The sequence below is a fragment of the Microtus ochrogaster genome, assembly GCF_000317375.1.
Source record: "Microtus ochrogaster isolate Prairie Vole_2 chromosome 14 unlocalized genomic scaffold, MicOch1.0 chr14_random_1, whole genome shotgun sequence".
Lineage (NCBI taxonomy): Eukaryota > Metazoa > Chordata > Mammalia > Rodentia > Cricetidae > Microtus > Microtus ochrogaster.
Genome location: NW_004949096.1, coordinates 36,531,909 through 36,548,339, shown reverse-complemented (window position 1 = coordinate 36,548,339; position 16,431 = coordinate 36,531,909). Strand labels below are relative to the sequence as shown.

The window sequence follows — 16,431 nt, the reverse complement described above, 5'->3', positions numbered from 1 at the left end:
CACACACACACACACACTTAGGAATATAGGAAAGAATGGATTTCTCTACTTAATAACATAAAAACACTGGCCCTATACAGGGCAAAAAGCAAACACAGTCGTTGGTACTGCTGACTTGCTTGGAAACACACATACTTCTCTAAGCAAGCTGCCTGCTGACGGATGCTTTCACAAGTTAGAGGGCTCCCAGTCCCCCACCCCTCTGATGGTTTTCCCTCTGTCCTTTCTGTGTCTTCCCTGGTTATCTGTGCTGTTTGTTTTGGGAGGTGCTGGGGATGGACGCCAGGGCCTCTACACATGGTAGGGAAGTGCTCCTTCCCCAGGGTGCATACCTCCAGTCCTGCCAGCTCCTGAAATGGCTGACCAATGTGTGGCCTTCTGGGGCACATGATCCTAAGGGGCAGGTACCAAGAGAGAGCACCCCCCACCCCGGACACAGACGGCCCAACAAGATCCAACTGTTAAGAAAATGGAGAAGAAAGTAGTCAGTCATCTTTTGGAAGACCAAAAAGCACGTCTCACCTGGTGTAACGGAGGTTTTCTATATACAGTGAATGGTGAGGAAGAGCCAGTCTTTATTTCAAGGTAGGTTAAAGGAATGGGGGTGGAGTTCAGGTGTCATGGGCCTGGATGAGCAGGGCTAAGTGCCAAGTAGCATGGAAAATGATTACCTGAGCCCCTTGCTCCCTAAAGGACCTGGCCAATCCCCAAAAGTGTGGGCTCTCACCCACCGGGTACATGCAAGGCAGAGCCTATGACTGCAGCAAAACCTGCAACCAAAAGAACTAACAGCCTCAGCAAGTGTTGCAAGTCTGCATTCTCTCAAGATGTAAGAGACAAACAAACCCACCCCCAAGAAGTGAAGTGACAAGAACCCTTCCCACGAGTCAGCTTGATTGATGGGGCTGGGAACAATCCGGGCAGCCCCTAGCCCTTGCTGACCCAAACCCATTGCGTCATGAGAACACCCTGGGCTGAACCTGTGTATCAGTGTGGAGACAGACTGAGGAGGACAAGGAGATGAGGAAAAACACAGAAAGGGTGAAATTTTGCCACAGAAGCAACTGAGCTAGGAGGTATTTACAAAATGGGGGTGGCACACCAAAACTGACCCTCGGCCACTCTCATCCTTACCATTTCGTAAGAACTGTTTTGGTAGCGACAATTAAAAAAGAAACTCAAAGAAGCCATGGCAGAGGGGAGAGGGGAAACACCATACTCTCCCCGTTTAAAAAGTCTGTACAGTAATCTCCAAAAATAAACTAAGACAGCCTTCTAAACTGGCCGGCTCAGTTCCCACTGCAGGTTTACAGAATCCACTGAGAGTAGGCAACAGGGTCCTTAGAATTTCAGTATAAAAATCATCCATTGGCAAAGTTTTCATGTTTTTTCCTAAAAACAAACAAACATACAAAAAAAAAAAACACCAGAAAAACCCCCAAACAAAAAACAAACGAACAAAAAAACAACCAAATGGTTATCAAAGAAAGTAGGTTGGAAAAACAAAGGAACACACCGCATGTAAACACCTTCCCCGCATGGTGACTCTCCTCCAAAGACCCAGGCTCTGGACACTAGACGAGAAGAACCCTCCCTGTTTACATTCACACAAACATCTACTGGAAATCCTGCCATGTGGTGACGCACAGAAGGGTGACGTTCACATCAACACAGGGCAGTGTGTCGTCTACCCGCAGCACCTCTCTGGGATAGAGCCACCGGCTGCGGCTGCACCAAAGTGCTGGGGTTCTGGCGGTCTGAACAAGAGCAATGTCCACGTTTTTATCCTGGTGGCAGGAAGATCCTGTCAATGCCTTCTCCATACTAGACGGAGGATGAATCGTAACAGTTGTAAGATAACCATTTGAGGGTGGTGAGGGTGCTCTTCGGCCTCTGGGTAGTTATTTACCTGCAAAAACACAAGCGGAGTTCTTGGTTACTCCCTAGCAATCTGGAGAGTGCACATTTAAAGCAAGACAAACATCCCACCTGAGCGGCAGGGGAACTCCACTCCATCTGTCCCGCCAAGGGGACGATGTGACCTCACAGAGTACAAGCATACCAAATGAGTTGTCCATCACTGGGAAAATACAGCAAATAGAAGACCATCAAACTACTCCAAAGGCATCCCAGAACTACAAACCTTCACGTGGGGGCTGAACAAGAGCCACGCCAGCTCTCTGGTGTTGGTGTCTCTGGAAAAGTGGCCGAGGGCGGGGGAGGGGCAGAGGAAAACAAAGGCTGAACGTGGGTCCCTTACTACCAGCCACATTCACTGGCAGTCAGACATGCTCAGACTCCCTCGGAGGCGGACTCCGGTAGCTGTAATTGGCTTGAGAAAGCAGTGATTTGGGGGGTAATTTGCTCTAAGAAGCTAAATAAAGTGGAATAGTGATGGCCTTTGGCTGCACTGAAGCATAAACAGTGACCCGAGGGGCTGCCACTGTCGCAGACAAGGGGCTGCTGAGTCAACCTCGCCATCCCACACCAGGCCTGGGAAGGAAAGGGCAATTAAGAGCAAAGCCTGGTCGATTGTGACAGACGTAGGTCTGTGGCTCTCTGAAGACTGACAGTCTGAAGCCTGAGACTGATGTGAAGAATTCCGAGTCCCTTTCGCCCTTCCAGAGTGTCCACAGGGGGATCTAACTCATCTCATTGGAGAACAAAAGGCAAGGGAAGACATTTGCCTCAGTGCCATGGGCCACAACCTGGTTCAAATTCAAGTCTGAAGCAGGCCCCACTGGTTTCCTTAACGGCTAACCCACAAACAGGACCTGGCTGCGTGGCCGCCACAGTACCCCCCTCCCGCCCCCCTTCACTAGGGTGGGAAGTGCTCCTAAAGACTGTCTGGGAATGACCATGAATCACACCGGGCCAGTCTGTCCCCTCTCGGACTCCAAAGATCCCAGCAGACACCAGCTGCAGAGGGGAGCTCCCCTCTCCCCTCTGTTTACATAGCTCTCAAGCTCAAGGGGCCAGGGCATTTCCCCTTTTCTTTCCATAACAAGATGGGAGGAAATCGGCTTTATGTCAGCGATTCCTGTGGAGGAGCTCCCGTGACCACAGGCTGCGATTTTATCAGCTCTACACACAAGATTGCTTTGTTTTGATTTAACTTTCAAAATGACTTTGCTCCTTTGGTGTGAGAATAACTCAGCTCGGGAAGGTACTCTGCTGAGGACGGATAGTAACGGGGCTGAAAGAGACTGATTCAAAACAGAACCACAACTCACTAAAACAGAGAGAGCAGGCTCTCCGGCTGACTAAGCCATCGGTCCAAGGTGGGAAGACTCAAACGGGCCTGCTGTCATTGAGGCCCTCCGCGGAACCAGACACGGGATGACTGGGTATCTACAGTCAACACGCCAAGAATGGCTTGCCCAAGGGATGGGCCTCAACTGCTTACACTTGGCAAGCTTCAAATTCTTGTCCTGGTAGCATCTGGGGAGGCACCGACTGGCTCGCCACGTGAGGATGACAGGTGGCCTGTGGTGGCTTGGTCCAGGCTAACGAGAAGACATGCACAAAGGACACAGAAAATCAAGACAGGTGGCACTGACGTGGGAATGCAGGAAATTTTGGCAAAGGAAGACCCGGTCGCCAGGGGTGGCGGTGGTGTGCCGCCCTCTCGGGCCCGTGGTGTGACAGCGCGGCACGCGCCTTTAGCAAGTGAACAATTGCTTTTGGACAACATTCAACGGAGGAAGCCATTAGTACTGAGTCAGAGCACCATGCCAGTCCAGAAATCCCCCGACAGCTGGCACGGTGGCTGGAGCTGCTCCTCTGGCCCGGCACATGTGGCCCACACAACAGAAAACAGCTGGCGGATGGGGGGCGCTGACTGACACCAGCTTCAGCAGGTGTGCCTCCGCCTGAGCCCAGTGGAGCTGACGCACGGCAGATTTGAGGGCCGAAGCAGAATGAAGACAAGAAGCCAGGACTTAATGCTTAGGAAAAGGGCTCCCCAGAAGGAGCTCCTTGTGACACACACATGGGGACCCAAGGCTGAGCCTGTGCTTCAGTTTTCATCTGGTTTAAGGGTCAGGAGAGTTGAAAGGATCATGCAAACTGACTCGTCTCCACGCTCCTTCCCGCCACCCACATCCACAGGAGGGCGCCTGGCCGGGACATATTCAGGGCAGGCCTGAAAGTGACCGTCATTTGTGGTGGGGGTGGGAGGTGGAGGGGGTCCTTAGCCAAATGTCAGTGTACAGGGGAGAAGTCACCCACATGCTGCAAGGCCCCTCACAACTTTTGCAGAACTAGAAAGACAAGAGAACAAACAAAGGACTAAGGGCATCAGATCTGTCTTCCTCGGCTGCAGCTCTTCGCAGAGCCACCTTCTGGCCTGTGCCCAGCGGGTCTGCATCAGTGACTCACACTCGGGCACTCCCAAGGGCATCTGTGTACCGAGGGCATACAGTCCAGGACCACGCCTGTGCTACTCGGTAGAAAACAGGGTGCTTTTCCTGATTACAACCACTTGAAACAGAAAACAAAGTACAATAAGGAAGGAAGGCCTGCCTCCCTCCTGGCAACCCCTCTATATGGGCCACAGTGTCCCCCGACTTCTTAGCCTGCAGTCCTGGCCCCAGTACCTCAGAAAGTGGCTGCCTGTGGAGACAGAGCCTTCAGCAAGGTGATGAAGACGAGCTCACTGGTGGGGGGTGGGCAAGGTGTGACTACAGAGACCGAGACATAGACAGTATGCGACGATATGGAGGACAGAGTGTGAACAGGTCAGAGACAGGCGTGTGGAGACACCGGCTGCTGAGACTGATTGATGCTGGACTTGTGGCCCCAGAACTGAGGCGGAATTAACTCCTGTTCTTTACAGCACCCTGTCTGTGGCAAACCTTTCAGCCTACTGAACCATCATTCTCAGCCCTTCGCCCTTAAAGTGGAACACTTAAAGAGAAACACTTCTCAAGATGAAAGCTTAGCAACTGTTTCAGACTAAGTCACAAAGATGCCTGGGAGATCAGTCACGCGGATGCAGGTGGGTGAAGGGGTTACTTAAAAGGCTTCAGAGACAAGCAGGCTCTAAGGTGCTAAGAGGGGCTTGGGGACAGAAGAATCACCCATTGCCAGTGCTAAATGAAATGGCAGGCCTTCAAGCCTTCGAAACAACCCCATGGGGCCAGGGTGGCTCTCCTCAAGCTAAAACTGGCAGGACAAGAGATGGCAGGGCCAGGGCAGATACCCTGGATCCCATGCCTTCCTAGAAGGCACATGTCACCGAGGGCCACATATTCAAGCTCCCAGAAAGGAGAGTAATGATTACTAGCACGCCAGAGACAGGACAGAAGTTCAGGGGTAACTCCAGAGTCAACACAGCATTGCCTCCAAGAGGGACCTCTCATTGCTCAAGGTCACCTCCCTTTCAGCTCAAAGGAGGCTTCAGAGTGGGTTTGTGCAGTGGGAATAGAGAGCCTCCGAGTAACTGCAGCAATTCAGCTCAGACTTCTGCTGGAATAGGGCTCAAATGCCAATCTCTACTTTAGAGCCCACGCTCAGCATAACACCACACAGAGAGCAGACGGGGGGGGGGGCTTAGAGTGACAACCACATCACAATAAAATTAAAGGTTGATGGAGATGTAAAATCACAGCAAGGAGGAGACACTGTGAGACTGAGGGGTGACATCTGTGACAACATAACCACACTTCAAAGTCATGTTTCCTGGCAGTCAAGGTAACGGGGGTAAAAAACGATGGTATTGGGGCTGGAAAGACGGCTCAGTGGTTAAGAGCCCTTAGTGGTCTTCTTGTGGACCTGGGTTCTCTGCACCCTCATCAGATGGCTCACAATTGCTCTGAAGTCCAGTCACAGGGGCTCCAATGCCCTCTGTCCACTGATGGTGCCTGCACATAAACTTTGCACACATACACATAAGTAAACAATGAATAAACCCTCTTAAGAATTGGCAGTACCCTATCCCAAGTGCATCCCAAGATAGGCACCCTCAGAACTCTGAGACACAAAGGAATTTGACAAGTTGGAAGAGTGTGTCACACAGAATGCCCACACTGGAAGGCTCCAGGTATCCTAATCTTCTAACAGGTTTATTTATATGTACGCAGCAACCCATAGGAAACCCAATTTTGCACCGGGAAGGACTCTGGTAGTCTCCACCGGCAGTTCTGGCTCCAAAGAATGCGACGCCATGTCCACCTGGATGGTGCAATGCTCCCCGCTCCCCCTCCCCGCCACTCAGAGTGAGTCATCCAGGAGGCTGAGGAGACACAGAACACAGCTGTGCCACTTCTATGGGATCCTAATCCAGCCATCTAAACAATGTTTACCAAAGCAGCCAGGAGGCCTTCGCCCCTCTCCAACTTCAGACAGAGACTCTGCTGAGATCCATGCCCACTGCGGCCCAGTCAGGCCAGATGACTGCTGCCGAGAGGCCACATTCACTCTCCTTTTGTCACCAAGGGAACACGTGCGTTTAAACAGCCCGAGTCTGATAGCTTAGTGACTGCAATGGCTGGAGAGAAGGCACGAGAGGGACTAGGACAATGTGAAGAGACCTCTGAACACTAGAGGAACAAATGTGCCCCCATCCCCAGACTCCTACCCTGCAAGCAAGCGGAGCTCTCACGATCTATGGTGACCACACTGGCGTGAAAGTCAGACAAGCTGCAAACGCTCTCACAAACCATACGTGTATTCTATTTATCTTTTCCTATGTACCATATGACAGAAACTGTTAAAAGTGAAGGTCTTTTATGGGGACACAGAAACCATTCCACAGGCTTAATTGCAGTGGGGGTTACCTGTCTAGCCATCCTGGCAATATGACACACACACACATCTACCTGATGGGGATCCTGCTCTATCGCCAGTCAAACACGGTTCACGATTGCTATTATGTCTCCTGGGAGAGAGACAGGGGCAAAACACTCAATTCAGAGCAGGAACATGCTGTTCTGAAATGCTAAGTGGGATGAAACACACTTTAACCACAACCCAGACCTCCTGCTTTGGTTCAGCGAGGTGAAGTCTAGCAAGGGGTGATGCAACAGCCTTATTATTTTTATGTGTCTGCAGAAGGGCCAAACCTTCCTTTCTTTGCATCTTCATTTCCTCCTCCAGAGATAAAAAAAAAATACCCTGCAAACCTGGCTGAAGTTCCCCTCCAGGCACCTGCATCTCCTCTTAGTTACACGTTCATGGCTCACCGTCCCACAACTGCTGGGTAGCCCTGCAGGTGTAGCACCTGCCAGGCCGACAGATTCCTCACACGTGGGGGAGAGCAACACAAGGATGTCTAGCCCAACACCCAGCCAGCCATCTGAACACACCTCAGTGCCTCAATCTCTTCTCATATTTGCGTACACCCAGACAGATGCTGCCGGCGCCTGTAGGGTCGAGCGCATCTGCCTCAAAACCGTGTCCAAAGCCTCTAAAGGCAGCCGGGTGGACAGAGTTCCTGGCAATACTCAACGTGACACAGAAAGGAGTGGCAATGGCACCCAGGTTCTCTAGCACCCAACACCCAACATCTGACACCACAGTGGACCCATGCCCCTTGGCGGGGTGCATTTGCTTAAGAGCAAACTGTCCCCAGGAGTTTCAGGGGCATTCCTTATTCAGAGAAGCAGCACTCTGGAGTGAATCTAGCCCAAACTCCTTCACTTGCCTCAAAAGAGAAACTGAAGCGCCCACCTCCTCCAGTCATAGAACAGAAACGGTGTGGCCCAGGTCATGTGTGTGAACACGGCCTAAAACCAAAATGCCAAACCGCTTCTTCCAACTACAAGGGGAACACATGTATGCAATTGTGTCTCCACCCTCCAAGCGACTGCTTTTGATACAAGAGACCTGCTTATCTGTAAATTCCTGTGACTAACGCATGAGGCAAGCAGCCCATCCCCATGCTTCTGTGAGTCAGGCTGAGTGCGGATTCTACATTTGCTATTCATGTCTTTAATGGCGCTTTTCACAACAGACTAAGAAAGCAGCTTATCTTGTTAAACTTCAGTTTTCAATTAATGAAGGCCTCTGGAGAACATGGCCCGAGGCCATCCATCTCTGGTTGGTCTCATCCAAGCAAGCAAGCTATAATTTAGGCCTCTCCCTTGTTGGTGGTTTATAGGACCACCTTTGTTTCTAAACGCACGCACGAATACAGATAGCACAGTGGGTTCCCTTCCTTGGGAACAAGACACACGCAGGCTTCAAGTTTAAAAAACACAAACGTTTGTGTGTGTAACACTTGAGAGAAATTTGTTTCTGTGGGCCACCTTTTCGGCTCCACTGTTAACTGATGCAGGGTTCTGCTGGTGTCTACACCTCAGCCAGTTCATGCCTGCACATGTCAGACTGAGGAGGAAGCAGGCAGTGTAAGGCAAAGACGCACTGCGCCTGTGACCAGACAATGGAAGGGCTTCTTTCCATTCATGCATTGCCCTGTCTGCAGGGTCTCTCCGCTTTAGGCTGGCCACAGCCAGGATATCGCCAAGTCACCATCAGTCAAGAGCATTCTCTAGGAATACTGACTCAGGGAGGACGATCTGACTGAAACCCTTAAGAACCCACAGGGGGTCAAGGATCCCAGCTTCAGGGCTGGGCAGGGCTGGGCTGCAGAATGAGTTCAGTTTCTCCTAGAACAACTATCTGAAGGGCTGACATCTTTCAGAGAAACTTCAGTCCACAGCCAAGATACCCACAAGTGGACATCTTATTTCCAGAATTAGTGCCCACAGGCGCTCAGGCCCATAAGACTTGCACTTGATGTCACTTTCAAAAGATGAGCTGGCCCAGGTATGGGTATAGGAGCAGCAGCTAAGACAGGCAGACAGCACTGACCATGGCCACTGGAGATGAGTGAGAAGTGGGTGGTCTCACAGCCCCTCATGAGGAAGGAGAGGCTTCAAACACAAGGCTGTAAAGACCCAATGACCTTCCACCACTCAAGTTAAATGTAAACTGCTTGCTTTCCCAGTGACCTCCAGACAATCAGGTTCTCTGAGCTTCTCTCTGGACCTGCTGGCCTCCCTGGGCTGTCCTGCTACTCACAAAAGCCTCTGCCACCCCGCCCCCCCACCCCTGAGTCTTTCAAACAGTACCACACTGCAGAGTGGACACCGAGAGTGAGAAGGGGTGGTACACCACCTGGGTATAACTTTGTCAGGGAGCATCTTTCAGAAGGCCTAACTCCTCCCCAGTGCAGCTTTGTCTCCTCCCGCCTAAGCTCTTGGAAAAGTACTAACGCCACACAGCACCTTGGCTCTGCATTGTCAGCAGCAGAGGCCCACCATACACGGTCCACCATACACCATATACTTCCTACTCTCAAAGAAATGCAGGGAGTCTATAAACTCAAACTGTCTGGGCCCTCCACAAGTGTCACCTTCCCAAGGACAGAGGAATTAGCGGAGCCAAAGTGCACCTTAACATCCTAATTCAATGCATGAGTCTATCCTGGGGCTTGGCTCAGTGTCTGCCCCCCGCTGCCCCCATCTGTCATTCTGGGACAGATGAGAAGTTTAAGTCTATAGTCCCATGACAGCATGGGGTCACTATCCATTTGAGGATCATAACTGTTGCACGTGGCCGAGAAGATGTCATAATTGCTCTTGGGAAGCATACGCTGGAGTATTAATAAGGGGTGGAGTCTTGTGGGAGTTCCCCATCCACACTGGCATGCCAAGCAGGGTTGTCCTTGCTCAGGTCTTGTTTAGGTGACCATATTGAGATTCCACAGGGCAGCTTTCCTGTCCTGTATAGATGACACAATCTCACAGCAAATGTCCTGTTCCTCTGGTTTGTACCCTGCCACCCCCCCCCCACCGTGATGTTCCCTGACCATCTTATGGATGAATAGTTGTAACAATACTAATTAAAGCAAAAGAGAACATGAAATTGGGTGAGTAGGGAGATGGGGAGGATGTGGGGGAAGGGAAGAATAGGATCAAAACATTGTGTGAACGTTTCAAAGAATAAACTTTTTAAAAGAATAAGCTAAGGGAATCATGGCAAAAACAACACACACACACATGAGAAGACACACTAGGGTGTCAAGCTGGCATATTAACAAAGTTCTCTGTATGGTTCTAGAAATTATTCAAAATGGAAAGCTGCCACTAATTCCCACGATATAGAGCATGCATGATCGAGTGACAGCTGCCTGCAGAGCTGCCCTGGGAGTCCAGCAGTCAGAGGTGTACAGGACTGGGCATTCACTTGTGACCTCCTCTCCTTATGTGGCCTCAGTGACCACAGCTCTGCCTCACACTGCCCCACTCTTCTCAAATGTACCCAATGCACAGCAACCACAAAAAGGCACCTCCATTCCCCTAAGTGGGTGACTTGGCAAGACATCCTGTCAGGCTTTGTAAGGTTGAAGGCAATAAAAGCTAACACTAGAAAGAAGATACCTGCCCCAGTGCACACACAAAAGCTGACTAACACTAGAAAGAAGATACCTGCCCCAGTGCACACACAAAAGCTAACACTTGAGAAGACAACCACCCCGGTGCACACACTAAATTTCAGAGGCTTCGGTGCATCCTGTCAAGAAGGCGAGCGATGGGTACCAGCTCAGCAATAGGTCATCTGAAGTCATTATTCTCCCACTTCCTGCCTGGCTTCCTGTCCCGTGTTCAACAATGGACCATTCGTGTGATGACAGACAATGGGCTGCTCTTCCAACCAGCAAGACTGGTGGCTGCAGCTTTTGAGGTCACTGTGTCACTGTCTGAGTTTGAGGGTGACACTTTGAACTGGCGGCCGACACCTACCATTTGGAGTGTATCTGCCTCATTTTAGAGGAATTAGGGTCTAATTAGCATCTATTCCTCCCCCCCCCATCCCCAAGCCAACTAAGGAAGCTTTAAAGCTTTATTAGTGACTGCACTTCAGCATTGGGTTAAGACATGCTAAGGGTTGGCGAGACAACTCAGCTAGTAGGAGCCCTAGTCACAGAAGTTCCCTTGTCTAAGTTAGACCCTGCGACCCACATAAAAACGCTGGATGTGATGGAGTGTGCATCTGTCATCCCAGCACCGGTGAGATGGGAGGCAAAGGAATGAGAATCGCCTGGAAGCTTGTAGGCCTGCTAGTTCAAAGCAGAGAACTGTCAAAAGTTGTTCTGTGACCTCTACACATGCACAGCGGCCTCAAAAGTGTATACGATCACACACACACAAGTGAAAAAAGATATACAAAATAAAATCTAAAGTCTTGCAAAACAGTACAGTGATGTTTATTTACATTTACTGTGTTAAAAGGATGGGAAATAACAAAGTCACATCAGATGCAACCATCACAAGACGCATCCTTAAACATGCAACCATGAAATAATGTTATCAGGAAAGCAGGAGGCCGAGCACACAGCCATGGAAGAATCTGAGGCAGTACATAGTGCATCAGTACAGAACCTGAACCATCACTTGGATGCCCTCCCTGAGGGGCCAGCCAGAGGATGTGATAGCTCTCACTCGCTACCCCCGACTTGGACCATCCTCAGCCATTCACAGTCTCCAGGGAGCTGCTTCAAGCATGCCCATCTGGGAGGGCCTCCTCGGCCTCTGCCCATACCTTATGATTTAAAATGAAACTTGCACAAAAATATCCATCAAACGCCTGGTTCTGCAGACAAAGGCTTCGATACAACCGGAGAGTAGGGTGCTGTGTGAGCTCCTCTCAGTGTACAAACCCCAGCAGTACAAAGACCTGCCCACAGCCACGTCCCTCCTGAAACACCCTCACCCACGGGCATCATAGCCAGTTCCTATCCAGACTTAGTCTCTGGCAGAAATGGCGTGTGTGGTGGTTTGAAAGAAAATGGCCCTCAAAGGGAATGGTACTTTTAGGAGGAAGTGTGTCACTGTGGGAGCATGCTTTGAGGTCTCTTTTCCACAGGCTTCGCTTAGTGTGACAGTCAGCTGACTTCCTGTTGCCTGAGTCAAGATGTAGGACTCTAGCTCCAATACCACATCTGTCTGCATGCCGCCATGCTCCCTGCTGTGATGAAAATGGACTGAACCTCTGAAATTGTAAGCCAGCTCCCTGAATTAAACGTTTTCATTTATAACAATTGCCACGCTCATGGTGTCTCTTCGCAGCAATAAAAGCCTAAGACAGCCTGTCCTCCTGGACTCTGAACCCAACTCCAGCCCAAGACGAAAATGCAGTCCCTCACATTCCTGAGGAGCCTCCTGCCCTTTACCTCTGTCCTCAGCAGAAGGACCAGGCTCCTGAGCGTTCCATGGCCTCATACATTCTCTAAGTCCAGCCCTCACAGAAACACTGAAATCGCTAAAGAATCCAAGGCCGAGGCATTAGTGGATGTAACTTTAGTGGTGAATTATGAAATCAACCAATCTTCCCCAAAGATTGTCATTTTGGATCTAGGCTTAGAAGGAATTTATATTCTGTGAAGGGATCCGTGTCAGGGGGCAGATGCCAGGCTTATGTCAACTAAACACAATATTGTGAAAAATTCCTCAGCCCATTCATCAACGTGACAGTTCCCATTTAATGACAGAAGCATAACTATAGTGTGTGCGCGCACACACACATCCCCCAACACACCCCATGGAAAAGCAGGAAGGGGAACTTAAATTATTCTCAAGGTTCGGGACTCCCTGACAGATCTGCTTCTCCTCAGTGGGGGTGGAAAGGAGCAGGGTGGTGGCAATGGTGGTGTCCCTGTGTGTCTGAGGGAGGTCTGAGTAGCCCTGCAGGCAGAAAAGAAGACCCCAAACAACTCATGGGGAGCACTCACTTACTTTGGACCCGCTGGCTAATTAGAAAATGTCTATATAAAGACAGAAACACCTCAAGGTCCTATGCCTGACATCTCTCCAGAGAGGAGAGGTTTCATTTGAATGAAGGAGAAGGAGCCGAAGTTACTTTAGGGCACGTTGTTAAGAAACTGGTCATCCCACCCACAGCCATCCTGAACCTTAGAATCAAAGCCTACACCCTCAAAAGAGGATTCCCTGGGAAAGGGGGTGCCAAACAGACAAACGTCTTCATTTTATCAGGTGAGCACCAAAACTGTTTTTAAAGGTACTGCTGGTAAAGCAAATGATGAACTAAGTTAACTATTATTATAACTAAAGTCAGGAACATACCTGAGAAGTCTAGGGAGCAGCCAGCCAACCTTATTTAACCTCCGCGAGGTTCACATCGTAAGCTATTGATTACTGCTCTTCTAACATTTCAATAACCCAATGTGCAACATCCCTGGCACCCCTTGCTGGTAGTCCTGGCTGAATGACAGTCTAGACTTTAATAGCTCTACACATGGAGAAGCACCTTACACGAACTGAAAACTAAGTGCTCTATATTTACATGGAACTATTTCAAGATGTACATAAATAACCTTTTAAAGGAGTTTTAAGCCCTTTAAATATGCTGAGGTCTCTTGCACATAAAACACCTCTTGCAGCTTCACACTGTGCCTTAGCTAAAGGCAAGCACCCAGATGCAGCAGGAGCAGACGTAAGGAGAGAAGTGATGTAGCCCCCAGCTTGTCAGTCTCCTTTCTCATGGGGGCGGGGGTGGGGTCCTTACCCTCCTTGCGTAAGATTCATTGAACTCGTCTCCAATCCGCCGGAGCTCCTGTGCAATCCAGATCTCCGGGCGAATATCTGCAGGTTCCTCCTGAGACTGCCTTATGGAAGCTGTGAGGGCACAAAGAGACCAGAAATCATGCCAGGGTCCACAGCACTGAGAACATCACACACGAGTTTCTAGGAACAAACCCATCTTACACACTCCCATCCTTCGGGACACCCCCCTGGCTTTCAGGGACTCTCACTCCGGTGCTGAGAACCATGAAGGACGCATCATCTTAGTGATGGCCTAGGCGGCTTTCTGCTGCTGAGGAACCGGTTTATTTGGCTCTCACAGTTGATCACAGTCCATCAAGACGTCAAGGAGCAGAGGCAAAAGAAGCAACAACGTTGCTTACTGGCTAGCTTCCCATGGCCTGCTAAGCCTGCCTTCTTTTACAACCCAGGGCCACCTGCCCAGGCTGGCCCTGCCTGCAGCGGGCTGGGCCCCCTCATCAATCATTTATCAAGAAACTACCCCAGAGATTTCCCTGCATGCAACCCGAGGAAGGGAACTCCTCAATTAGGATTCCCTCTTCCCAGGAGACTCTAGCTTGTGTCGAGTTGACCAACACAACAAAGCAGAACCAGCAGTCAATGTGTAAGTGACAAAGAATTAACTTCACAGAATTGGAGACTTAGACTTACAAGAACTAAATCATCCTGGCCCAGCCACACATACTCCTACTCCCAAAAGAGTCCTCAGCAGCATGGTGGAGATCACCAAAGAAACACGACAGCAATCGGTGATGTGGGTTAGTCGTGAAAGCACCTGGCGCCAAACCTGACAAGCTTGATTTCCTTCCCCAGAATCTACAAGGTGAAGGCAGAGCACTGACTCCACAGCTGACTTCTGCTTTACCCATGAACACAAAGTAAATGTAACAATGATGAAAAAGAAATAAGTAGCCAGGCGGTAACGTCGCATGACTTTAATCCCAGCACCTGAGAGGCAGAGGCAGGTGGATCTCTGTGAGCGCGAAGCCAGCCTGGTCTACAGAGGAAGTTCCAGGACAGCCAGGGCTATAAAAAGAAGAAGAGAAAGGAATAAGGAAGGAAGGAAGGAAGGAAGGAAGGAAGGTAGGTAGGGAGGGAGGAAGGGAGGAAGGACGGACACCAGTGATAAAGAATTTGCCTAGCATTCATGGGGTCCCAAAGGCCATCCCTAGAACTACACTAGAAAAAAAAAAGATAAAACATCAGAGAACATAAAATTTTAGTTCCTCAATAAAATACCCACAATACCCACTTTGGTCTTAGAACAAGGCACAAATTCCTAGGAACAACTCAAACCCGATGAAACGTGGAAACCTGAGCTGTCCAGAAGATGGCTTTCTACAGAAGCAGGGCCAGTGACACCAAGAGCTCATCCAGACGGGAGCGGCATCAGCCCGTCTCTGGGTGTCGTAGTTCCACTGTTTCCCCCATAGACACCAAAGAGAGATATCTAGCTTCAACTCTGGGGTTGGGCGGGTGTGTAGGTGCGGGGATAGATATATGCTTTATTTACGAGGCTGGTGGGATGATCGAACTTGCTGGTCAACTTACCTAATGTTCGTTATGGGGCAAGATTCACTGATTTACTCAAGGAAATGACTGTGAGCCATGTGGTTCTAGGAGGCCAAGCTGAGGTCTCATGGACCTGAAGCTCTTGTGGACGAATTTCTTCTCCCCTCCCTCCCTCCCTCCTCCCCTCCCACCCTTCCTCTCTCTCCCTCCCTAGACAAGGTCTTATGCACCCAGGCTGACCCTGGATTCCTGATCTCTTGCCTCCACTTCCCAAGAGCTGGGGTTACAGGTGTGTGTCACCAATTGCCTGGACTCAAGATGCAACACAGTTCACACTTTGGTCTTGGTCTGTTTAAAACCTTCAGAAAATTGCTTGAGTTCTCAGCAACGCCTTCCGAACTCAAGGAAGCTGGCCTGCTTTGAGCCACCCGATCTTTCCTGCTGGCAAGGGACATTTGGGGATGGTTCGACTTCCTCTCTCTTGACTGGACCTTCTTATGAAGCAGCATGACCTTCCCCATGCATCTCATGTCTGCGGAGAGAATTATGCTTTAATAAGCATTGCCGGCTTCTCCCACTGTAACACGAAACAGTGACTAACTCAGATGAATGCCTCCACACTGTAAAAGAAGCCTCCTGGCATTCTAGCTAATTCTTCTCTCACATGTATGCTTCAGAAGGTGCTCGGTTTCACACTTGGCTGGGAACTTAAAAAGCCACTGAAGGAGCTAGCCTGGGTCACAAGCTGACTTATCAAAATTCGCACTTAGCAAGCACACCAACCCTGCTAGCAGCTATGGCTCTCTGGTGGCCAAACTCAACTTGTTTAGAGATAAATGCCTTGTTGTTTGAGGAGATAAGCAGCCAGCCTGTTTCTCCCATAAAGAACAGTTCAATGGCTGTTAGTACAAGTAGGTACATAGATATAAATAGATTCCTACAGCCCATCAGGGAGGCTCAGGGTGGGAGAGAATGGAAGCCCTAAGGTCCACAGACCAGATTCTGAAGAGAAAAAAAAAAAGAAAAAAGAAAAAACAAAACACTGAACAAAGGACCAAAAACAGTGGCAAGCCTGGGGCCCTGATCTGTGATTTCTAAGAGCACTTAAGAGTCAAGAGGGTGTATTAACCCAAGATAATGGTTAGACTAAGCTTAGTCTACACTGTAATCGGCAGGCAATAGTTCTGGGTTAGTAGGCAGGCTACCAGCTGTACTTAGGTGTAATTTTCAAACGCTGTTACAAAACAGCAATGGACAGCATAAATACCACTCACAGAGGAGGCTGGTGTAGCTCGGACTCTCTAACATACCACCCAGCCTTTGTGTGTGTGTGTGTGTGTGTGTGTGTGTG

The 16,431-nt window shown here is 49.8% G+C and overlaps 1 protein-coding gene across 2 annotated transcripts in view; it reads right to left on the bottom strand.

Moving 5' to 3' along the window:
• Nucleotides 1-1,449: 1,449 nt before the first annotated feature.
• The window catches only part of Bcl2l11 (BCL2 like 11), a 35,015-nt gene continuing 20,033 nt past the window's right edge, over nucleotides 1,450-16,431 (bottom strand). For both annotated transcript variants that reach the window (XM_013352625.2, XM_026787767.1), the window contains 2 exons: nucleotides 13,531-13,640; nucleotides 1,450-1,909 (listed from right to left, as the gene is read on the bottom strand). In XM_013352625.2, the coding sequence (XP_013208079.1) occupies nucleotides 1,808-1,909; nucleotides 13,531-13,640 (212 nt within the window). In that variant the 3' untranslated portion in view covers nucleotides 1,450-1,807. The remainder of the gene's footprint in view (nucleotides 1,910-13,530; nucleotides 13,641-16,431) is intronic.